General features: G+C 41.8%; 2 protein-coding genes and 2 long non-coding RNA genes across 5 annotated transcripts; all 4 read right to left on the bottom strand.

Moving 5' to 3' along the window:
- Positions 1 to 99: 99 nt before the first annotated feature.
- LOC114443077 (uncharacterized) lies at positions 100 to 1,104 on the bottom strand. The gene is made up of 3 exons (XR_003671402.1): positions 989 to 1,104; positions 839 to 891; positions 100 to 230 (listed from the first exon to the last, which is right to left on the bottom strand). It is a non-coding gene; the product is annotated as an uncharacterized LOC114443077 (long non-coding RNA).
- Positions 1,105 to 2,212: 1,108 nt separating this feature from the next.
- LOC114436922 (maternal embryonic leucine zipper kinase-like) lies at positions 2,213 to 9,147 on the bottom strand. Its single transcript, XM_028407382.1, has 17 exons — positions 9,054 to 9,147; positions 8,098 to 8,183; positions 7,825 to 7,941; positions 7,603 to 7,746; positions 7,443 to 7,511; positions 7,268 to 7,360; positions 6,968 to 7,066; positions 6,733 to 6,801; positions 6,010 to 6,108; positions 5,626 to 5,712; positions 5,396 to 5,527; positions 5,107 to 5,268; positions 4,431 to 4,710; positions 3,106 to 3,202; positions 2,813 to 2,966; positions 2,586 to 2,689; positions 2,213 to 2,487 (listed from the first exon to the last, which is right to left on the bottom strand). Exons 1-17 carry the CDS (start codon positions 9,130 to 9,132, stop codon positions 2,310 to 2,312), a joined length of 2,049 nt encoding a protein of 682 aa, XP_028263183.1. The 5' UTR covers positions 9,133 to 9,147; the 3' UTR covers positions 2,213 to 2,309.
- Positions 9,148 to 13,618: 4,471 nt separating this feature from the next.
- LOC114443859 (uncharacterized) lies at positions 13,619 to 14,568 on the bottom strand. The gene is made up of 3 exons (XR_003671474.1): positions 14,453 to 14,568; positions 14,303 to 14,355; positions 13,619 to 13,687 (listed from the first exon to the last, which is right to left on the bottom strand). It is a non-coding gene; the product is annotated as an uncharacterized LOC114443859 (long non-coding RNA).
- A 685-nt stretch (positions 14,569 to 15,253) lies between these two features.
- LOC114435193 (maternal embryonic leucine zipper kinase-like) lies at positions 15,254 to 21,335 on the bottom strand. 2 transcript variants are annotated; one of them, XM_028404833.1, is made up of 18 exons: positions 21,222 to 21,335; positions 20,873 to 20,981; positions 20,708 to 20,793; positions 20,361 to 20,438; positions 20,100 to 20,243; positions 19,940 to 20,008; positions 19,765 to 19,857; positions 19,465 to 19,563; positions 19,230 to 19,298; positions 18,724 to 18,822; positions 18,340 to 18,426; positions 18,110 to 18,241; positions 17,820 to 17,981; positions 17,151 to 17,430; positions 16,456 to 16,552; positions 16,147 to 16,300; positions 15,936 to 16,039; positions 15,254 to 15,837 (listed from the first exon to the last, which is right to left on the bottom strand). In XM_028404833.1, the coding sequence occupies exons 2-18, from the start codon at positions 20,949 to 20,951 to the stop codon at positions 15,660 to 15,662; spliced, it is 2,010 nt and encodes a 669-aa protein (XP_028260634.1). In that variant the 5' UTR covers positions 20,952 to 20,981; positions 21,222 to 21,335; the 3' UTR covers positions 15,254 to 15,659. The 2 variants fall into 2 exon arrangements, with proteins under 2 accessions (XP_028260634.1, XP_028260624.1); XM_028404823.1 differs by having other exon boundaries at positions 20,322 to 20,438.
- Positions 21,336 to 22,971: the final 1,636 nt, after the last annotated feature.

A 22,971-nucleotide genomic window follows, 5' to 3' on the forward strand; every position in this document is an offset into this window, starting at 1 on the left:
GCCAGGTGGAGCAGGTACAGGGCAACGTGGAGACATGTCAGCAGCACAGAGATGCAGACGGTGGAAACACACCAAGGCAAAGCCAGGAGCAGCAGCAGGGTGTGATGCAAGGAGCTGAGGACGAGAACCGGGATGGACAGGACGAGTCTGAGCAGCGTGGAGGCCGTCCAGCAGTACAGGGACAGAGGCGATAAGAGGAGAGAGACTGCTGCCTCGCTCCTGGACATCGCCTGAAAAATAAATAATAAAGTTACACACCTAAAACATGAGCTGAGAGTCACACAGAGCAAAGGGGTCAGGTCAGGATGCATCATCATTTAGATCCCCCTACTTAATAAAACCTCCCGATTGTGACGCTGGATCTTCTGCCACCATCACAGGAGGTGCTCCAGCTCACATTTGAAGAGTTGGCTGACAAGTGTGATACGGCAGCAAATCAGGATGACCTCAAATGAGGTCAGCAGAAAAGTCTCACCTGAGTGGAGGAGTTTTAAGTGTCCTGTTCACAAAAGGGATTGATGTGGGTGCAGCTTCTGCAGCGATGTGGTCACTGTATTTATTGTTAAGAAGCTAAGCCAAAGACACAGTCCTCAAGTTAACAGCTATCTATGTCCCTTGGAGACATATGACTGCAAAAGGACAATAGCGCGTTTCCCTGGAGCTGGAGGGATGATATGTTTTGGCTTGCAGTACCTGGAAGACATTGCTCAAAACAGGGAGGCCAGGGCGCATCTCTGTGGCCACTATGACTGTGATAGACAAAGCAGCGGGTTGTTCTCTGCATATATTCTGTAGGCAGGTGTGAAAATCCTTTTCTCATCTATTTTCATCAACCTACCTCACAAGCATATCCATGACTGGTGCCAGCAGACTGCTGAGCCTTGTACAGCCCTGCAAAATAAAAGGAAAAAAAGAAGAATGAGAGCGATGGTCAGCAACAGCTTCATTTTTCTTACATGCTCGGTGTCACTTAAAACCTGAACAGCACCTGAGTATCAGCCTCCTCATCCTCCGCTCACTCTGCTCTGTTTTCTGCTCAAGTTTTGCAGCCTTGATTAAAGTAATCCTCTTGTGAACATTGTGTAAGACACATGCTCTGTTCCACTTTTCAAACAAGCATGGACTGACTGAACTGCTCCAGACTGAGTTTAGGAAACTCAGCGCCACCTGTGTGAGAGGAGGGACAATGACACAACTGACAGTGGTGATTACAAGTGATGACAGCAGCTTCAGTCCAGCTGTTGTCCACACTCAGGCTCTGATCCTCCACCACCAGCCCAGCAGGAGGTGTTACCACCAGTCAAATTATATTTTGACTTCTCCCATTGCCAACCTTCACCTCTGTCTTAAATGATCGTACCACCCTAACACCCTTTCTCATTAGGGTTAACCCCCTCCTCTATATCATCAGCTCAACCCACCATTACCCTTCTCCTCCTGCTGGGACACACAAGGAGAACCTGCCAGAGAGAAATGCTGATCAGCTGCAACACACAGGCATGACAAATGTGGCATTTTATCAGGTAGGAACATCATTTATTTCACATTATATACTATGTTAAAGACCTAAAATTGTGCCCATTACAGCTGCACAAAAATACTGAAAACAATGTTTAACATGTAAGTGAAGGCATCTCTTGACACCTTTCACTGCTCATTTTCTTGGAGGTAAAATGTTCAAACACTGTCACCAAGCTAAACTATCACCATCAATCTCTCCAACAACGTGAAGTGAAGCCTGGAAGATGAACAGACGGACGATGACAGAGTATAAAACACACCACTGCTCCATCGACTGGATGAATAATACATTTAAAGTCAAGTAATTTTGTCTCTATAAATACAGAAATCATTTTATTTTGATCTTTTTACAATGTCAGAAAAGACAAAAATATGACACGGAAAACCAGAGAAGACAGACATGAAATAAAAACAGACACTTCATATAACCATGTAAAACAGAGAGTTGTAAACACATGTACATAAAAAAACATGACTGTAAATTAGTAATGCTTTGCTTGTGTATGTTATTCAATTACGTTCTACAGGGGAGAATAATATCATCCGCACATAAATATGGTAACAAGCAGCTGGAAGGTACAGTGTAAATAGTCCTACTACAATACATACACATTCACCTCAAGAGAGCCAGCAGTGATTATTTTCAGCTTAATAATTATCATTCCACATCTGTGCAAAGACAGCTCCCTGCATCAGTCATTCTTTTCTGACAAGAAACGTCATGTTGCTGACAATTATGCTAAAGTTGACTTAAAACCAGCAGTGCTACTGTCAGGAAAGTGCATCATTCAGATACTGGATGCAGAGAGAATGTCTTCCACCAGGTGTTTGTAGACCAAGGCGTCTCCCTTCAGCCTCTGGCGGCGCACTCCGATGACCTCTGGCCTCTGCAGCATGCACACCTCTAGCTCAAACGCCATGGTCACCTTTCCAAAGTCACTGCAGGTCTGACACTTGAGAGTGTACCTGAATGATGGGTGAAGTAAATAATGGTAAAATGACTGAATTTGATAGGAGGAGCAGCATTATGAAAAAAAGGCAGGGAGGCAGCATATCTTTCTAACCCCTTCTGCTGGAAATCGATGTTTTTCTCCGGCAGGATGGACAGGATCTGGTTGAGCACCTGGTCTGGATTGGTCTGACTGGTCAGAGTCACGTTGTATTGAGCCTGGAAGGAGACAGCCATTCATCAACAAAAGTTTATCATTGTAGCTTTTCTATGAACATGGTTTATTGAAGTAAGAAAAATGAAGAAATTATGGTGAGGTCTGTTGTTTCACCATGCTTATACCTTGATTTTGCGGGGGCCGTGCTGATGGGCTCGTCTCTTACTCAGGGTGAGCATAGTGATCACCTTATCTAGGCCTCTCTGCAGGGAACCAAACACTTTCCCTGCTCTCTTCTTCTTCCCACTGTCTGTGACGGCCATGTCCAGAGAACAAGGCCTGGAAAGCAAACAGTTTAGCTTAACTTCTGTCACCTGTGACTCACATGTTCTTGTTTTTTTTTCCCCATTTCGGTCTGATTGGCCGACCAAAGACGTGTAAGGACATCGTCCCTTCACTCATCTTGTAGAGCACTCACCTTCGCTCTGGACTAAAGGCCAGTATTTCAAGGTTTGCAGCATCTTTGTTCTCTGCTGCCCTCTTCTTATTCAGCTCCTTAGTTGCACTATCACCACCTACATTTACACATCAAAAAAGTAAAGAATCTAGTTAGCCATTTTCCAATATAAAGGAAGCTGTGACTGCTGCTTTTCTGGTCTCATAAATTTATCATTTCAGCCTTCTGGCACTGTTTTTCTTTTTTTGACACAAGAGTCAATAGTTCTATATTAATAGTACCAGCATTATTATTATTTGGTGTGGTTCAACTACTAACATACAAAAATGATTGAGTCATTAGGAAACTTTTAGTGTTGAAAAAAAAACAGATATTATGGAGTGAATGTTTCATCCCAGTTTTAAGTAATTTAAAAGGACAAAACCTCATGGGATGGAATCAAATGTTAAACTGTAAGAACAGCTGTTATGCATATGACTGGCTGTTTTTGGCATTAGAGTTGTAAACACAAAAGGCAAAATGAGTCTCACACACTCGCTCTCTCTCTCACACACACACACACACAACAGAGAGATAGGTTTTAGTGGCAAGAGAACACATGTCACTACAGCCCACGTGGGACAGTGAGCAAAGGAAAGAGACAGCTACACCTGTCACAGCACATGCCTAGGGACAGACACACACAGACCATGGTGTGTGTATGTCACAGGTAGCCTGTCTGCACTGCAGCTCAGAGAGTGGGAGGCTGTAAAGAAAGCAGGGCTGAGCCAGAGTCCGAGGCTTTAACACCAACCAGCTCAGCGGAAGCAAGTTTAGCCAAAAGAAACAAATGAGGCTGGACATCTGAGCAGAGACGTCAATATGACAAATAATTAAGCCTTTAATGACTCTCTTTTCACATTAGTGTCCTCCATTTACAGATAGGTGAATAGAATTAGCCTCCTGATTATAACCTCACCTTTGAGTTGACAGTGATAAGTGTGAGTGAATCTGAGTGTGTGTCCATTTTCTGACATAATGACAGCTAAATCACAGAAATATGAGTGGCTTTGGGATAAAAAAAATGGCCAAATAAAATGAGTTTATTACCAGAAGACAATTTACTTGCAAATGTGTGGCATGTGGATGTGGCACTTGTGATTATGAGAGCTGCATGAGACTGTGAGTGTGGGATAGATAAAGGAAAGAGGGGGGGGGATGGAGAGGGGCAGTTGGTTAATGCAAATCTAATCTAATAGGGACGGTACTTCAAGCCCTTGTTTGGAACAACAAACAATTACAGTATTCAAATAAACTGTACTAGTCCTGAAGCTCTGCATTATCTGTAACCAGGAAATTATTCCTACCTTTGGGTGTGACCGCTGTGGGTTTGGTTCCATTTTGATTAGGGGTAGTCAATACGTTCTTGTTGTGGCGTGTGTTCTTCTTGCTGGATACAGGGGTTCGAGGTGGCGGCAACACAAAGATTTCCACATCTTTTTCTTGGATAGCAGTATTCTCCTTGTTTTCACTGGTTCGTTCTTGGTCCCTCTCCTTCTTCTCCTGGCGGTGTGGTGTCGTTTTCCGCCCCCTCTCTGGGGTTGGGCTGTAAGCACACCTTTTTTCCACTGATGGAGATGCCAGCCTCTTTAGGAATCCAACATGAGAAAAGTGGTATGAGTACATTACTCTTGACAGAATCATGCTGAATGTGTGGTCTGTCTGAACAGCACATCAGCTGGACACCAAACTCATTCTTTCTACAACATTTAGTCACTGTATGGGGAATGACTCTCATCTTTAAAGACAGGTAAATGGTTATAGACCAAGAGAAGCTGTCTTGCAGAAGCATTAGCCAAGGTTTACCATGGCAGCTCCCTCCCCTTTTGCCTTTGCTTGTGAACAATCAAATACCACAAAATAAGGGTCTTCTTAGCAGCATCATAGCATAATGTTAGAATACCAAAGAGACTGTCTGACAATCAGGTCTCCCAACCACCCTTCCTCCTTCTGCTTCCTGCTTTTGTTTCAACTTTCACATACCATGTCTTTGTTTGTTCTTTCATCTGGATGACCTCTGACCCCCTGGGGTGTATGCTGTGAGACTGAAACCCAAGGGCAATCATCAATGTAATCTGAGCAAAAGTCCATAGAATCCATAATCACAGCATCTTCATCCTCGCTGAACTGAAATGCGTCTCTTGTCTGAAAATGAACACAAGAAAAAACGGTCCACAACAACATTTAGGTGCAGAGAATCAGTACAAGAAGAACATCCACCTGGCAGTAGCCCTAAATATGTGGAGTATATTGGAGTGGTCCAGAGTCTGACCTGTAGTCCCTGGTGCAGCGGAGAGCAGGAGGAATCATAGACAGCTGGTTGAGGACACAGGCGGACAGGCTTTCCCCTCTGCTTCTTTGACAGCAGCAGCAGGTAGGTGGCTGTGGTGTGGTCATAACGCCACTGTGGGAGGGGAGATGTTTTAAAATCCATCAGAAACCATGCAAAAAAATGCACACAGATCTCTTAAACAGATTTTACAGTGTAGTGAATTCACACACCTCCCTCACAAGCGCTGTGGTGCTCTCTCTCGATCGCTTCATGTTCACTGCCATCTCAGTGATACAGTCTTCATCTATGTGACCAAGCTACAAAAAAAAAAGACCAGGACTATCCATTAAAGACCCAAGAGGGACACTTCTAGTTTTATGTCAACACACGAAAACAACAATTTCCAACAAATAATATTGTTGAGTATATAATACAAGGATGTTATTGTTTCAGTAAAAAACCTCGAAATCAACGAATCTTTGATTTGAAACCAAAAGAAACAAGCTACCAAAGAGAACACATATCGAAAGCAAAAGCTGTTTAAGTGTTTGTAATTGTGTGGTTTAAATGTTTGCTAATGCATGCTGTTATAGATGATCCTCTTGTGTCTTTACCGGCTGCCTGCTGTACCATTCCACAGGGCTGTTGTGGTCTTTCATCACCCAGGGATGATCCAGTAGCTGTCTAACAGTCACACGACGCTTGGGGTCCACCTACAGGACACACACAGACACTGCAATTCAACATGTACACTGTGTCTAAAACTATAATACAAGAACAGTTCAGAAACTGATTATATATGTGAGATAGATATTAATATTGTAAATTCCCAAAACAGACTACTGTGCTTTACTACAGATAAAGATATTAAGTGTACATTGTAAAAGAGGATGGCTCTGTTTCTTTGAAGAAGGACCTTTTTTCCTTGATGTCAGATAGGGTTTTCCTACAGGGAACTGACACCACACTGAATCAAACCGTCAAACTCCATTGACAAAAACAGTTTAGTTAACAGATCTGAATTCCCCCAATGTTAGTTGCCTACAGTAAACAAGCACTTCCTGTGTTCTGCAAGGTGAAATGGACACATCAATAAATGGCAAGTTGGGCAATGATAATATCCCCATTATAGCAATCAATTAGTGAGTGACAGAGATTTTTTTTCCACTGGACCTTTTTTCAGTTGGCTATTTTCTATATTTTATGTTCTTTCAACATCTGTAGATGATGCATGTAGGAATATGGACAAGAACCCCATTCTACCTTGCTTGTGTCAAAAAAGGATAAGGTCAAGATAAAACACAAATAAAACAGCAAACAAACTGACTGAAATGTACCTGCATCATCTGGTTGAGGAGAAGGACGCTCCCTGGAGAGAGCCAGTGTGGGTTGTCATATTTCCCCCTCTGAAAAAAAATATCCACGTCACAAACACTTCAGGAAAAACAAACAATATTCCGGCACTAGCTTAGACTGTAAGACAAAACAACGACTGTTGGTCATGGCCACAAATTATTTAGCAGCACCTCCATAACTTCAACCAATATGCTGGACACACAGCAGAGCTCTTACTGTAATCTTCCTGTAGAGGACTACACAGTTATCATCGTCAAAGGGCAGGTGTCCACAGAGCAGAGCGAACAGCAGCACTCCCATACTCCATACATCAGCCTGGAGGTTACACATTACACAGCAGTATTTCAGCTTCAAGCTCAGTTGTACCGAGTCATGCACCAGTGAATAAGATCAAGAAACCAAGAAGAGGCAGACGCAGCAGAGCAGGCAGGTAATAATTGATCTTTTTTAGTGGAGATCCTGAATGTAAACACAAAGGTTTCTACATGATAACATTCAACAGTATGCATGTCCTACCTCTGAACCAATATAAGCTCTGTCCTGGATGAGCTCAGGTGCAACGTATGCGGGGGTCCCACAACATGTCATCAGCTCATAACCCAAACCTCCCTGAGAAAGAGGAAATGTGATATGTAGACCAGTATGTGACAGTTTTACCTTAAAGATCAGACTTTTTCATCTGATGATGTACCTTAGGTTTGGCACACAAGCCGAAGTCAATGAGCTTCAAGTTATGATCCTCATCAATCAATATGTTTTCCTAAGATTCAGAGACACAAACATTAGAATCACATTCAGTCAAACCCAGAGAAACATTTTGTGGTATCTGGCTGTATGATGAGGACTTTTACTGGTTTTAGGTCTCTGTGTGCGTATCCTTGGCTGTGTACGTAGGCCATGGCAGACACAATCTGTCTGAAAAACACCCTGGTCTCCTCTTCCGACAGACGGGCCTTTGCTATGATATAGTCAAACAAATCTCCACCTGGGCAGTGCTACAAAGAAGGCAAATATATGAACATAAGATTGTTTTATTCAGAGTCACACATCATCTCTGTCTGTTCGACCTTTACCTCCAGCACCATGAATATCTGGGTGGAGGTCTCTATGACCTGGTACAGCCGACAGATGTGCTGATGACTCAGGTTCTTCATGGCTTCAATCTCCAGCTTCACACGAGACAAGTCATCCTGTAGAGTTAGAAAGTGAAGGTGCTTTCAACATCGGTTAAATGTGATGTAAACACAGCCGTGTTTATTTTTTTGTTTTGTACATTTTCAAATGGTCCTGCAGCTTGAGGTCATGGTTTGTGTAAGTTTTGTGTTGTACACTTCAGTCAGACTCACCCCGAGATCTTCTTTATTAATGATTTTAATGGCAACCTTCTCTCCTGTCAAGATGTGACGACCCAACTTGACTTTAGCAAAGCCTCCTAAATAAAACACAGCGTCCTTTAACACAGTGGTCCCCAACCACCGGGCCGGGGACCGGTACCGGTCCGTGGGTCATTTGGTGCCGGGCCGCACAGAAAGACTGAGCAAAACATATATTATTCATTATCTGAGTCTGACAGCTGTTTCATTTATAAATCGCTCAGATTAATCCGCCTGTGCCTTTAAGCACCTGCCCAGACGCTTGTCTCGGTCACGGGATACGGAACCCCAAAATTAAGCCCACAAGCAGCAAAAATAAATAAAAAACAAACGTCTTTGGAGAGCTTCTTCGGAAAGGGGAAAAGGCCTAACGAGGGGACAGAAGAAGAGGAGCCTACCCCTTCAAAGAAAAAGAAACCCGCATTTAAAAGACTATATCAGGAATCCTATTTAAAATACGGATTTATTGCAACAGGTGATTCTCACACACCAAGTCCGCTCTGAGTGATGTGGCGACAGACTCGCAAATGAGGCAACGAAGCCTTCAAAACTGCGAGACCGAGCACCCTGCATTAAAAGACGAGCCATGGAAGAAAACATGAACAAGAACGACTGAAGCAATTAATGACGGCCAAAACAAAATTACAGAGTGGACTGGACATAAGAAACACACTTCGGGTGTCATGTCTCCCATTATCCCCAGATGGGACCGCCTCATTGCTGAGAAAGCTCAAAGGCTCCCACTAATTAAGCATAAGAGTAAGAGTCTGTTTATGCACTTTGTTTTTTTTTGTTTTTCTGTGCCGGTCCGTGAAAGTATTGTTTTACATGATACCGGTCCGTGGTGCAAAAAAGGTTGGGGACCGCTGCTTTAACACACAATAGAAATGACACGAAACGACACAAACTGCATTTAGTCCTGAAATTACCCGAGCCGATGGTCTCATAAACCTTGTAATATTTGTAGAGCTCTTCGGCTCGGAACTCCGTCGTCCTTTCCACGGGCATGCTTCCTGCTCCAGCTACACGATAAACCTCCTTCATACGAGATAAAAAAAAGGTTTGAAATTACCAACAGGCTTACAAGAACACTGAAATTTGCAGCATTAACATCGCTAATACATTTTAACACTGTAATCTTTATGATAGAGAGTTTAAATACACTCTCTGATAGTTAAGCTATAATTAGTTTGGTTGCCTAGCAACCAAACCAGGCAATCAAACTCTTGTTAGTTTGATTGCCATGGCAATCAAACTCTTGTTCTTCTACGTCTTTATTAGTTTGATTGCCGTTGCTAGGCAATCAAACTCTTGTTCTTCTACGTCTTTATTATTAGTTTGATTGCAGAGCAATCAAACTTTAGTTCTTCTACTTCTTTATTTTTATTATTAGTTTGATTGCAGAGCAATCAAACTTTAGTTCTTCTACTTCTTTATTAGTTTGATTGCAGAGCAATCAAACTTTAGTTCTTCTACTTCTTTATTTTTATTAGTTTGATTGCAGAGCAATCAAACTTTAGTTCTTCTACTTCTTTATTTTTATTATTATATTTTCTTCCGTACACTTTTTGGCTCAGCGTATCTTGGGCATACTTTGTGCTATTGAAACCGTTCAAATGTCAAAATGTTCAGCTTATTGAGGACATGATGGGTCAACTTTTAGTTTTTTTCAGCTATTTATAGTTTTTAAAATATTAAGCGTTTTATAAAATTAATTTAACATTGAAGTCTATGAGAGAGTCTTCAACTTTTAAAAGTTTTCAGCGCCTGCATACTTTCAGCTACAGAAACCATTCAAAGATCAAAATGTTCAGCTTCTTCTGCTCTTTTCAGCTATTACTTTTCAGAGTTCTCCTGTTTCTAGTTTTCAAATGGTTAACAGTTTTATACCAAGTGGTTTTGAGGTCTCCTCTGAGTTTAACATTAGTGTGTATTGCGTGGGGACTTCAAAGGCAGAGTGGGTGATGTCATCGCTTAGAGTGCGGGAGGGAAAAAAATTAAACCAGTTTCTGCGTTTCTATCCTGCTGCCATGTCTGCACCTTTTATCTGACAGGGATAATTTGTCCACCAGTTCGAAGGAAAAATGGTCTGGGTTCTGATGGTGTCACTCTTAAAACTCAACACCAAACAGTTTTGCCTGTAAATTGAGCTGTTCGGGGGGAGTGCCGGTCATTCTTCCATTAAGACATAATGTAAAACCAAAAACAGAGAAGCAGAGCTGCCATATTTTCTAACTCGCCGCCATCTCCACATCTTCGACATCCCAGACATAAAAATCGTACCAGTTGTAGAGCAACTTCTTGGAATTCTGACGGTGTTCTTATTTTTTTGTCTAAAGTCTTCGGTTTGGAGACACCGAGGCGTTGTTCGGAGGGTGCAACCCCCATTAAAATACATGGGATCTGCCTGAGAGGAGTAAAAGGAGAACCACACAGGTGTCTTAAAGAGGGCTTAATTAAGCAGGCAGGGCTGTTACCATGGTGACAGGCTGACACACAGAACTGGCATACAAAGCAGCCATATTTGTAGTCTTTATCCATCATTACGCATGATATGTGCCATATTCATTGCTATGGAGCTGTTTGCTACATATCTACATCAAAATCATTTAGTCTCCCTAAGCCTCAGCTATTATTCCAAGATCAGACAATTCATCTGCTGTTCAAAGCAATTATTCAGCTCCTATTCAGATTAATTCAGCTGTTTTATGACTGCTTCAGATATTATTTAGATTAATTCAGCTGTTACATGCAGATTTCTTATTCTCAAAGAGTTCAAAGCAATCGTTCAAATAAGCGTTCAAAGCAATGCTTCAGCTTCTGCAATCAAACTTGCATTTTCTTCAGGAAATGCTTTTTCTAGTTATTATTATTCTTCCGTACGTTTTTTGGCTCAGCATATCTTCAGAATGCATGGGCCGATTCAAACCATTCAAACATCAAAAGATTCAGCTCATTAAGGACATTCCCGGAAACCTTCAATAATAATTACAAATATTATAATATTAAAAATATTAAACATTTTCCACCCTCAAATTAACATTGGAGTCAATGGGAGAGCCCTTCAAACCATGCCTTTTGCAAAATGCTACTGCTCCTACAAATATTAAGTTAGAGAAACCATTCGAGGCTTAAAATACTTCCAACGTCTTGGTCTTCAAAAGTTGTATTCAGAATTTGGAAGTTCAGCTCCGTCTTCAAATGACAGGGGATTAAAGATGAAGTGGTTTTGAGGTCTCTTCTGAGTTTAACATTAGTGTGTATTGCGTGGAATGTTGGGAGCTAGAGTGGGTGAGTCATCGCTCAGAGTGCGGGAGGGAAAAAAATTAAACCAGTTTCTGCGTTTCTATCCTGCTGTCACGTCTGCACCTTTTGTCTGACAGGGATAATTTGGCCACCAGTTCGAAGGAAAATGGTCTGGGTTCTGTTGGTGTCGGTCTTAAAACTCAACACCAAACAGTTTTGCCTGTAGATCGAGCTGTTCGGGGAGAGTGCTGGTCATTCCTCCATTAAGACAGATATTTTCTAACTCGCCGCCATCTCCACATCTTCGACATCCCAGACATAAAAATCGTACCAGTTGTAGAGCAACTTCTTGGGATTCTGACAGTGTTCTTATTTTTCGTCTAAAGTCTTCGGTTTGGAGAATATGAGACGTTGTTCGGAGGGTGGTTTTACATAGGAAATGCATTAGGAGGGGGAAAGAGAGCTGCAGTTAGGGGCAGCTGATAAACATTCCGGTTGCCATGGATGCAGGCAGGCAGGCAGGCAGGCAGGGCCGTTACCATGGTGACAGACTGACTCACTAGAAGCATACAAAGCAGCCATATTTGTAGTCTTTATCAGACTTTAAGCATTATATCTGTCATATTGATCATCCTTCAGCTGTATACTACTTTTCCACATTCAAATCACACAGCCTGAGCTTCTTATAGTCTTATGGTATTATTCCACCCTCAGACCTTTCATATATTCACAGAATATTCTTTAAGGTCGTGACTTCATACTGTTCTTGTCTTCAGCTATTTCTCTTTCATATCTTCATAATATTAAAACATTTTCTACTTTTCCAGATTAGAGCTTCATCTTTCTAAATTCTTAACTGTGTTTCAGCAAATTAAGTTCAGATTGCAGATTCTCCAGCAATTCAGAGCAATCGTTCACATCAGCATTCAAAGCAATGCTTCAGCTGCGGCAATCAAACTTGCATTTTCTTCAGGAAATGCTTTTCTAGTTCTTTACCCTCTTTCTTCTTTTTCTTCCGTAAGATGTTTGGCGCAGCGTATCTTCAGCATACATTGACCGATTTCAGCCATTCACCTATCAAAATGTAATTCTCACAGAGGACATTCCGGGTCAACTTCGAATTTTTTTAAAAAAATTATAGTTTTTCAAATATTAAACAATTTCGGTACATCTGCCAAATGTATCTCCTCCTACAAATTTTAAGCTACAGACCCAATTTTAGTCTAAAAACGCTCATTAGATGCTACTCTATCAAAATTGTATTCAGAATTTTCTAATTCCGAATCGTTTCCGCACGCCAGGCTCTCAAAATTGGAATGGTTTTTGAGGTCTCCTCTGCTGTTACCATGGTGACAGGCTGACACACAGAGGCATACAAAGCTCTGAATTGCTCTGATTCTCCAGCAATTTAGAGCAATCCTTCACATCAGCATTCAAAGCAATGCCTCAGCTGCAGCAATCAAACTTGCATTTTCTTCAGGAAATGCCCTTTTCTAGTTATAACTAAAATTACTACCTGGGTCTGGACAGAATACAAAAAATTACAGTGGATGATATAAATAAGGAAGGGGATACATATAATGTATATTGTATAATATTATATCTGATACCATATAAGGAGCATTCAATCAAATAATAATAATAATTTACCAGGGTTATAACTCAGTGTACGTAGATAATTGGGGAGCCACATTTAAAAAGACGACGAGAGAGAAAATGAGAGAGATAGATAAGTGGACGACTGCAGGCTGTTTGTTAAAGTAGCAGCGAACAGATATATTTTCACCCTCATTTAGATCACGAGGTCTCACACAAGAGCTTTTCCTCCCCCCTTTTGCTTCCTTATAAGTTGTCTCAAAGCCAATTTAAACAAAGAATGTACTGTGTGTAATATTACAATTTAAATGAACAAAGGTAAGAGCAGGCCAAAATGAACAGACGTGGATTTTTACTCAACAAAAAATGTACAAAAACATCAGCAGAACTCAGCCTTCCTGAGCAAACTTACGACCGTACGCTTGGCTTTTAGCTTGGTGCTTTTTCACTTTCACTTGGCTGGTGTCACTGTTAGTCATCATGTGCTGTGTCAGGATCAAAATGGCCACCACAGTAACCACCAATGCCAGGTGGAGCAGGTACAGGGCAACGTGGAGACATGTCAGCAGCACAGAGATGCAGACGGTGGAAACACACCAAGGCAAAGCCAGGAGCAGCAGCAGGGTGTGATGCAAGGAGCTGAGGACGAGAACCGGGATGGACAGGACAGGGACAGAGGCGATAAGAGGAGAGAGACTGCTGCCTCGCTCCTGGACATCGCCTGAAAAATAAATAATAAAGTTACACACCTAAAACATGAGCTGAGAGTCACACAGAGCAAAGGGGTCAGGTCAGGATGCATCATCATTTAGATCCCCCTACTTAATAAAACCTCCTGATTGTGACGCTGGATCTTCTGCCACCATCACAGGAGGTGCTCCAGCTCACATTTGAAGAGTTGGCTGACAAGTGTGATACGGCAGCAAATCAGGATGACCTCAAATGCGGTCAGCAGAAAAGTCTCTCCTGAGTGGAGGAGTTTTAAGTGTCCTGTTCACAAAAGGGATTGATGTGGGTGCAGCTTCTGCAGCGATGTGGTCACTGTATTGTTCTTTTATTGTTAAGAAGCTAAGCCAAAGACGCAGTCCTCAAGTTAACAGCTATCTATGTCCCTTGGAGACATATGACTGCAAAAGGACAATAGCGCGTTTCCCTGGAGCTGGAGGGATGATATGTTTTGGCTTGCAGTACCTGGAAGACATTGCTCAAAACAGGGAGGCCAGGGCGCATCTCTGTGGCCACTATGACTGTGATAGACAAAGCAGCGGGTTGTTCTCTGCATATATTCTGTAGGCAGGTGTGAAAATCCTTTTCTCATCTATTTTCATCAACCTACCTCACAAGCATATCCATGACTGGTGCCAGCAGACTGCTGAGCCTTGTACAGCCCTGCAAAATAAAAGGAAAAAAAGAAGAATGAGAGCGATGGTCAGCAACAGCTTCATTTTTCTTACATGCTCGGTGTCACTTAAAACCTGAACAGCACCTGAGTATCAGCCTCCTCATCCTCCGCTCACTCTGCTCTGTTTTCTGCTCAAGTTTTGCAGCCTTGATTAAAGTAATCCTCTTGTGAACATTGTGTAAGACACATGCTCTGTTCCACTTTTCAAACAAGCATGGACTGAACTGCTCCAGACTGAGTTTAGGAAACTCAGCGCCACCTGTGTGAGAGGAGGGACAATGACACAACTGACAGTGGTGATTACACGTGATGACAGCAACTTCAGTCCAGCTGTTGTCCACACTCAGGCTCTGATCCTCCACCACCAGCCCAGCAGGAGGTGTTACCACCAGTGAAATTATACCGTATTTTGACTTCTTCTATTGCCAACCTTCACCTCTGTCTTAAATGATCGTACCACCCTAACACCCTTTCTCATTAGGGTTAACCCCCTCCTCTTTATCATCAGCTCAACCCACCATTACCCTTCTCCTCCTGCTGGGACACACAAGGAGAACCTGCCAGAGAGAAATGCTGATCAGCTGCAACACACAGGCATGACAAATGTGGCATTTTATCAGGTAGGAACATCATTTATTTCACATTATATACTATGTTAAAGACCTAAAATTGTGTCCATTACAGCTGCACAAAAATACTGAATACAGAAATCATTTTATTTTGATCTTTTTACAATGTCAGAAAAAACAAAAATATGACACGGAAAACCAGAGAAGACAGACACGAAATAAAAACAGACACTTCATATAACCATGTAAAACAGAGAGTTGTAAACACATGTACATAAAAAAACATGACTGTAAATTAGTAATGCTTTGCTTGTGTATGTTATTCAATTACGTTCTACAGGGGAGAATAATATCATCCGCACATAAATATGGTAACAAGCAGCTGGAAGGTACAGTGTAAATAGTCCTACTACAATACATACACATTCACCTCAAGAGAGCCAGCAGTGATTATTTTCAGCTTGATAATTATCATTCCACATAAAACAAGACACAATGTGCAGGATCCTGATGCTCATATATTTAATGTAACACCTAATTCTGGGGAGCATCGGTTGGCCTAAGGATGTTTTAAATATTTCAGAAAAATAATGAAGGACTGATCTGTGCAAAGACAGCTCCCTGCATCAGTCATTCTTTTCTGACAAGAAACGTCATGTTGCTGACAATTATGCTAAAGTTGACTTAAAACCAGCAGTGCTACTGTCAGGAAAGTGCATCATTCAGATACTGGATGCAGAGAGAATGTCTTCCACCAGGTGTTTGTAGACCCAGGCGTCTCCCTTCAGCCTCTGGCGGCGCACTCCGATGACCTCTGGCCTCTGCAGCATGCACACCTCTAGCTCAAACGCCATGGTCACCTTTCCAAAGTCACTGCAGGTCTGACACTTGAGAGTGTACCTGAATGATGGGTGAAGTAAATAATGGTAAAATGACTGAATGTGATAGGAGGAGCAGCATTATGAAAAAAAGGCAGGGAGGCAGCATATCTTTCTAACCCCTTCTGCTGGAAATCGATGTTTTTCTCCGGCAGGATGGACAGGATCTGGTTGAGCACCTGGTCTGGATTGGTCTGACTGGTCAGAGTCACGTTGTATTGAGCCTGGAGGGAGACGCATTTTATCATTGTAGCTTTTCTATGAACATGGTTTATTGAAATATGAAAAGAAAGGAATTATGGTGAGGTCTGTTGTTTCACCATGCTTATACCTTGATTTTGCGGGGGCCGTGCCGATGGGCTCGTCTCTTACTCGGGGTGAGCATAGTGATCACCTTATCTAGGCCTCTCTCCAGGGAACCAAACACTTTCCCTGCTCTCTTCTTCTTCCCACTGTCTGTGACGGCCATGTCCAGAGAACGAGACCTGGAGAGCAAACAGTCTAGCTTAACTTCTGTCACCTGTGACTCACGTTCTTGTTTTTTTCCCCCATTTCGGTCTGATTGGACGACCAAAGACTGTTGAAGAATAAGCATTAATGTATGGACATCATGCCTTCACTCATCTTGTAGAGCACTCACCTTCGCTCTGGACTAAAGGTCAGTATTCCAAGGTTTGCAGCATCTTTGTTCTCTGCTGCCCTCTTCTTATTCGGCTCCTTAGTTGCACTATCACCACCTACATTTACACATCAAAAAGTAAAGAATCAGGGCTGAGCCAGAGTCCGAGGCTTTAACAGCAATTTGCTCAGTTTGCTCAAGTTTAACCGAGGGTTAGAGATGTCAATATGACAAATAATTAAGCCTTTAATGACTCTCTTTTCACATTAGTGTCCTCTATTTACAGATAGGTGAATAGAATTAGCCTCCTGATTATAACCTCACCTTCGAGTTGACAGTGATAAGTGTGAGTGAATCTGAGTGTGTGTCCATTTTCTGACATAATGACAGCTAAATCACAGAAATATGAGTGGCTTTGGGATAAAAAAAATGGCAAAATAAAATGAGTTTATTACCAGAAGACAATTTACTTGCAAATGTGTGGCATGTGGATGTGGCACTTGTGATTATGAGAGCTGCATGAGACTGTGAGTGTGGGATAGATAAATGAAAGAGGGGGGGGGGGGGGTGGAGAGGGGCAGTTGGTTAATGCAAATCTAATCTAATAGGGACGGTACTTCAAGCCCTTGTTTGGAACAACAAACAATTACAGTATTCAAATAAACTGTACTAGTCCTGAAGCTCTGCATTATCTGTAACCAGGAAATTATTCCTACCTTTGGGTGTGACCGCTGTGGGTTTGGTTCCATTTTGATTAGGGGTAGTCAATACGTTCTTGTTGTGGCGTGTGTTCTTCTTGCTGGATACAGGGGTTCGAGGTGGCGGCAACACAAAGATTTCCACATCTTTTTCTTGGATAGCAGTATTCTCCTTGTTTTCACTGGTTCGTTCTTGGTCCCTCTCCTTCTTCTCCTGGCGGTGTGGTGTCGTTTTCCGCCCCCTCTCTGGGGTTGGGCTGTAAGCACACCTTTTTTCCACTGATGGAGATGCCAGCCTCTTTAGGAATCCAACATGAGAAAAGTGGTATGAGTACATTACTCTTGACAGAATCATGCTGAATGTGTGGTCTGTCTGAACAGCACATCAGCTGGACTCATTCTTTCTACAACATTTAGTCACTGTATGGGGAATGACTCTCATCTTTAAAGACAGGTAAATGGTTATAGACCAAGAGAAGCTGTCTTGCAGAAGCATTAGCCAAGGTTTACCATGGCAGCTCCCTCCCCTTTTGCCTTTGCTTGTGAACAATCAAATACCACAAAATAAGGGTCTTCTTAGCAGCATCATAGCATAATGTTAGAACCCTGAAGAGACTGTCTGACAATCAGGTCTCCCAACCACCCTTCCTCCTTCTGCTTCCTGCTTTTGTTTCAACTTTCACATACCATGTCTTTGTTTGTTCTTTCATCTGGATGACCTCTGACCCCCTGGGGTGTATGCTGTGAGACTGAAACCCAAGGGCAATCATCAATGTAATCTGAGCAAAAGTCCATAGAATCCATAATCACAGCATCTTCATCCTCGCTGAACTGAAATGCGTCTCTTGTCTGAAAATGAACACAAAGAAAAAACGGTCCACAACAACATTTAGGTGCAGAGAATCAGTACAAGAAGAACATCCACCTGGCAGTAGCCCTAAATATGTGGAGTATATTGGAGTGGTCCAGAGTCTGACCTGTAGTCCCTGGTGCAGCGGAGAGCAGGAGGAATCATAGACAGCTGGTTGAGGACACAGGCGGACAGGCTTTCCCCTCTGCTTCTTTGACAGCAGCAGCAGGTAGGTGGCTGTGGTGTGGTCATAACGCCACTGTGGGAGGGGAGATGTTTTAAAATCCATCAGAAACCATGCAAAAAAATGCACACAGATCTCTTAAACAGATTTTACAGTGTAGTGAATTCACACACCTCCCTCACAAGCGCTGTGGTGCTCTCTCTCGATCGCTTCATGTTCACTGCCATCTCAGTGATACAGTCTTCATCTATGTGACCAAGCTACAAAAAAAAAGACCAGGACTATCCATTAAAGACCCAAGAGGGACACTTCTAGTTTTATGTCAACACACGAAAACAACAATTTCCAACAAATAATATTGTTGAGTATATAATACAAGGATGTTATTGTTTCAGTAAAAAAACCTCCAAATCGACGAATCTTTGATTTGAAACCAAAAGAAACAAGCTACCAAAGAGAACACATATCGAAAGCAAAAGCTGTTTAAGTGTTTGTAATTGTGTGGTTTAAATGTTTGCTAATGCATGCTGTTATAGATGATCCTCTTGTGTCTTTACCGGCTGCCTGCTGTACCATTCCACAGGGCTGTTGTGGTCTTTCATCACCCAGGGATGATCCAGTAGCTGTCTAACAGTCACACGACGCTTGGGGTCCACCTACAGGACACACACAGACACTGCAATTCAACATGTACACTGTGTCTAAAACTATAATACAAGAACAGTTCAGAAACTGATTATATATGTGAGATAGATATTAATATTCTAAATTCCCAATACAGATAGACTACTGTGCTTTACTACAGATGAAGATATTAAGTGTACATTTTAAAAGAGGATGGCTCTGTTTCTTTGAAGAAGGACCTTTTTTCCTTGATGTCAGATAGGGTTTTCCTACAGGGAACTGACACCACACTGAATCAAACCGTCAAACTCCATTGAAAAAAAACAGTTTAGTTAACAGGAATATGGACAAGAACCCCATTCTACTTTGCTTGTGTCAAAAAAGGATAAGGTCAAGATAAAACACAAATAAAACAGCAAACAAACTGACTGAAATGTACCTGCATCATCTGGTTGAGGAGAATGACGCTCCCTGGAGAGAGCCAGTGTGGGTTGTCATATTTCCCCCTCTGAAAAAAAATATCCACGTCACAAACACTTCAGGAAAAACAAACAATATTCCGGCACTAGCTTAGACTGTAAGACAAAACAACGACTGTTGGTCATGGCCACAAATTATTTAGCAGCACCTCCATAACTTCAACCAATATGCTGGACACACAGCAGAGCTCTTACTGTAATCTTCCTGTAGAGGACTACACAGTTATCATCGTCAAAGGGCAGGTATCCACAGAGCAGAGCGAACAGCAGCACTCCCATACTCCATACATCAGCCTGGAGGTTACACATTACACAGCAGTATTTCAGCTTCAAGCTCAGTTGTACTGAGTCATGCACCAGTGAATAAGATCAAGAAACCAAGAAGAGGCAGACGCAGCAGAGCAGGCAGGTAATAATTGATCTTTTTTAGTGGAGATCCTGAATGTAAACACAAAGGTTTCTACATGTTAACATTCAACAGTATGCATGTCCTACCTCTGAACCAATATAAGCTCTGCCCTGGATGAGCTCAGGTGCAGCGTATGCGGGGCTCCCACAACATGTCATCAGCTCATAACCCAAACCTCCCTGAGAAAGAGGAAATGTGATATGTAGACCAGTATGTGACAGTTTTACCTTAAAGATCAGACTTTTTCATCTGATGATGTACCTTAGGTTTGGCACACAAGCCGAAGTCAATGAGCTTCAAGTTATGATCCTCATCAATCAATATGTTTTCCTAAGATTCAGAGACACAAACATTAGAATCACATTCAGTCAAACCCAGAGAAACATTTTGTGGTATCTGGCTGTATGATGAGGACTTTTACTGGTTTTAGGTCTCTGTGTGCGTATCCTTGGCTGTGTACGTAGGCCATGGCAGACACAATCTGTCTGAAAAACACCCTGGTCTCCTCTTCCGACAGACGGTCCTTTGCTATGATATAGTCAAACAACTCTCCACCTGGGCAGTGCTACAAAGAAGGCAAATATATGAACATAAGATTGTTTTATTCAGAGTCACACATCATCTCTGTCTGTTCGACCTTTACCTCCAGCACCATGAATATCTGGGTGGAGGTCTCTATGACCTGGTACAGCCGACAGATGTGCTGATGACTCAGGTTCTTCATGGCTTCAATCTCCAGCTTCACACGAGGCAAGTCATCCTGTAGAGTTAGAAAGTGAAGGTGCTTTCAACATCGGTTAAATGTGATGTCAACACAGCCGTGTTTATTTTTTTGTTTTGTACATTTTCAAATGGTCCTAAAGTCATCTTAATACTGAACTGTTTAAAACATATGATACAAAATATAGACAACTCTTGCATCCTCATTTTTTAACATGAAATATGTAGTTTTTGATAAAAAAAAGCAAATCTACAGCTTGAGGTCATGGTTTGTGTAAGTTTTGTGTTGTACACTTCAGTCAGACTCACCCCGAGATCTTTTTTATTCATGATTTTAATGGCAACCTTCTCTCCTGTCAAGATGTGACGACCCAACTTGACTTTAGCAAAGCCTCCTAAATAAAACACAGCGTCCTTTAACACACAATAGAAATGACACGAAACGACACAAACTGCATTTAGTCCTGAAATTACCTGAGCCGATGGTCTCATAAACCTTGTAATATTTGTAGAGCTCTTCGGCTCGAAACTCCGTCGTCCTTTCCACAGGCATGCTTCCTGCTCCAGCTACACGATAAACCTCCTTCATACGAGATAAAAAAGAAGGTTTGAAATTACCAACAGGCTTACAAGAACACTGAAATTTGCAGCATTAACATCCCTAATGAATTGTTAGCATCTCCTTGCCAGCTAGATTAACGTTAACTGACGCATAGCTGTAGCCAACAAAGTCATTTAGGCCAATTTTTATATAATAAATGTAACAAATGAAACATGCTACTTTACAATTAACCAGTAGCTCTAGTCGATATCAACAATTTACCTAAAATTGTGTGAAAGCACCGGAAGAAAGTAAAATCAGTCAACAGCCATATGGAGAAGTCCTCGGGCAGAGATGTTTTGTTATAGAAGTTTGAATTTCGCTGGTCGACGCTGGTCACTTCCTGCTTCCGCTTTGTGCTTCGTCTGCCCCCTTGTGGACATTAACTGTACTGCAGCCAGAAAATAAAAGCGTGGCAGTAAAAATAGTGATATTGAATTCTAATACATTTTAACACTGAAATCTTTATGATAGAGAGTTTAAATACACTCTCTGATAGTTAGATTAGTTTGATGCCGTTGCTAAGCAGAGGCATACACAGAGGCATACAAAGCTCTGAATTGCTCTGATTCTCCAGCAATTTAGAGCAATCCTTCACATCAGCATTCAAAGCAATGCTTCAGCTGCAGCAATCAAACTTGCATTTTCTTCAGGAAATGCCCTTTTCTAGTTATAACTAAAATTACTACCTGGGTCTGGACAGAATACAAAAAATTACAGTGGATGATATAAATAAGGAAGGGGATACATATAATGTATATTGTATAATATTATATCTGATACCATATAAGGAGCATTCAATCAAATAATAATAATAATAATTTACCAGGGTTATAACATTGCAGAAGTCATGGGAATGTTACTGCAGACATCAGATTTAAAACACTGGTGTAACCACTGGGCTTTGCCATCTTGATACTGCCGAGGTCTGCCTAATTCCCCTAAAATTCAAATGGGGCGGTGAAGCATTATTACTGTCTAGGCACTGTGGCTTAGTCTCCTGTCTTGTAAACAGGAGATCCTGGGTTCAAGTCCCAGCAGTACCTTTGTCTGCTTTCCAGATACTTTACCTAAATTTCCCCTTGGGGATCAATAAAGTATCTATCCCTGGATATATAAGCAGACACCAAAGCAATTAAATAGACATTTTTATTGTCTTGTGAAAACAATTAGAGTTTAGCAGCTCTCTGGTATAGCAGCAATAAAAAAAATCAAATAAAATTCAGAGATAAACATTTAAAGGTAGGGTAGGAGATTTCATTCTGATGCACTTTTTGTTAAATTAGTGTAACTTCTCTTTACAATCCGATAGCAACCAATTACTTCGGCAGTTTCGCTTTAAAACGAAGAATATTAATCATCTGTGGAAGCTATAAAACGCTAAAAACATCAGCCAATCCTACGAGGTGCACCTGCGCGGAGTATTGGCTGGTTGGCTGCTCTCTTCCTGCTCTGCGCGCACCAGAGAGGTACGTGCATGATGGCCGAAGTCACAGACTGGTTGGGAGGCGTTTTTTTTCTTCAGAGAGATTTATATAGTGTTCAAAGGGTTAACTCATTCAGCAAGGGCATGTAACACAGATGCATTACAAAGTTCTGCACTCTAGTTTAGACGTTTATATCTGCAGAGTTATTTCATGCTTCTCAACCCTTTAAAATCCCACATGTTTGTTCTTTTGGTATAAAAACCTTATGAAACCGATGCCAGGTCCAGTTATCCAGGCAGAGGGAGCTGGAATAAGCTCATAATGCAGGGTGTGACCATGGCAGGGTCGCTACCACAACAAAACAAACATGTCCTCAGACTAACATGTAGTTATTGACGGATGGTAGCACCTGTGTGATTTACCTGAAAATCATACTTCCCCGTGCATTTACTGGCTGGTACATACAGCCAGTGGTGTGGAAAGCATCCTGTGTGTTGCAGTAAACTGTTGAGCTTGACCTGGTAGGTATGTGGTTGCAGTTACTG

The sequence above is a fragment of the Parambassis ranga genome, chromosome 1, assembly GCF_900634625.1.
Source record: "Parambassis ranga chromosome 1, fParRan2.1, whole genome shotgun sequence".
Taxonomy (NCBI): Eukaryota; Metazoa; Chordata; class Actinopteri; family Ambassidae; genus Parambassis; species Parambassis ranga.

Excerpts from the sequence above, each read along its gene's own strand:
- LOC114436922 (XM_028407382.1), bottom strand. The coding sequence starts at position 9,132 with ATGCCCGTGGAAAGGACGACGGAGTTCCGAGCCGAAGAGCTCTACAAA. Across the intron at positions 7,747-7,824 it reads AGATATTCATGGTGCTGGAG|CACTGCCCAGGTGGAGATTT; the intron begins GTAAAGGTCGAA and ends CCTTCTTTGTAG. Across the intron at positions 7,512-7,602 it reads CACACAGAGACCTAAAACCA|GAAAACATATTGATTGATGA; the intron begins GTAAAAGTCCTC and ends TCTGAATCTTAG.
- LOC114435193 (XM_028404823.1), bottom strand. The coding sequence starts at position 20,951 with ATGCCTGTGGAAAGGACGACGGAGTTTCGAGCCGAAGAGCTCTACAAA. Across the intron at positions 18,427-18,723 it reads AATGGTACAGCAGGCAGCCG|CTTGGTCACATAGATGAAGA; the intron begins GTAAAGACACAA and ends TTTTTTTTGTAG. Across the intron at positions 18,242-18,339 it reads CCACAGCGCTTGTGAGGGAG|TGGCGTTATGACCACACCAC; the intron begins GTGTGTGAATTC and ends CCCCTCCCACAG.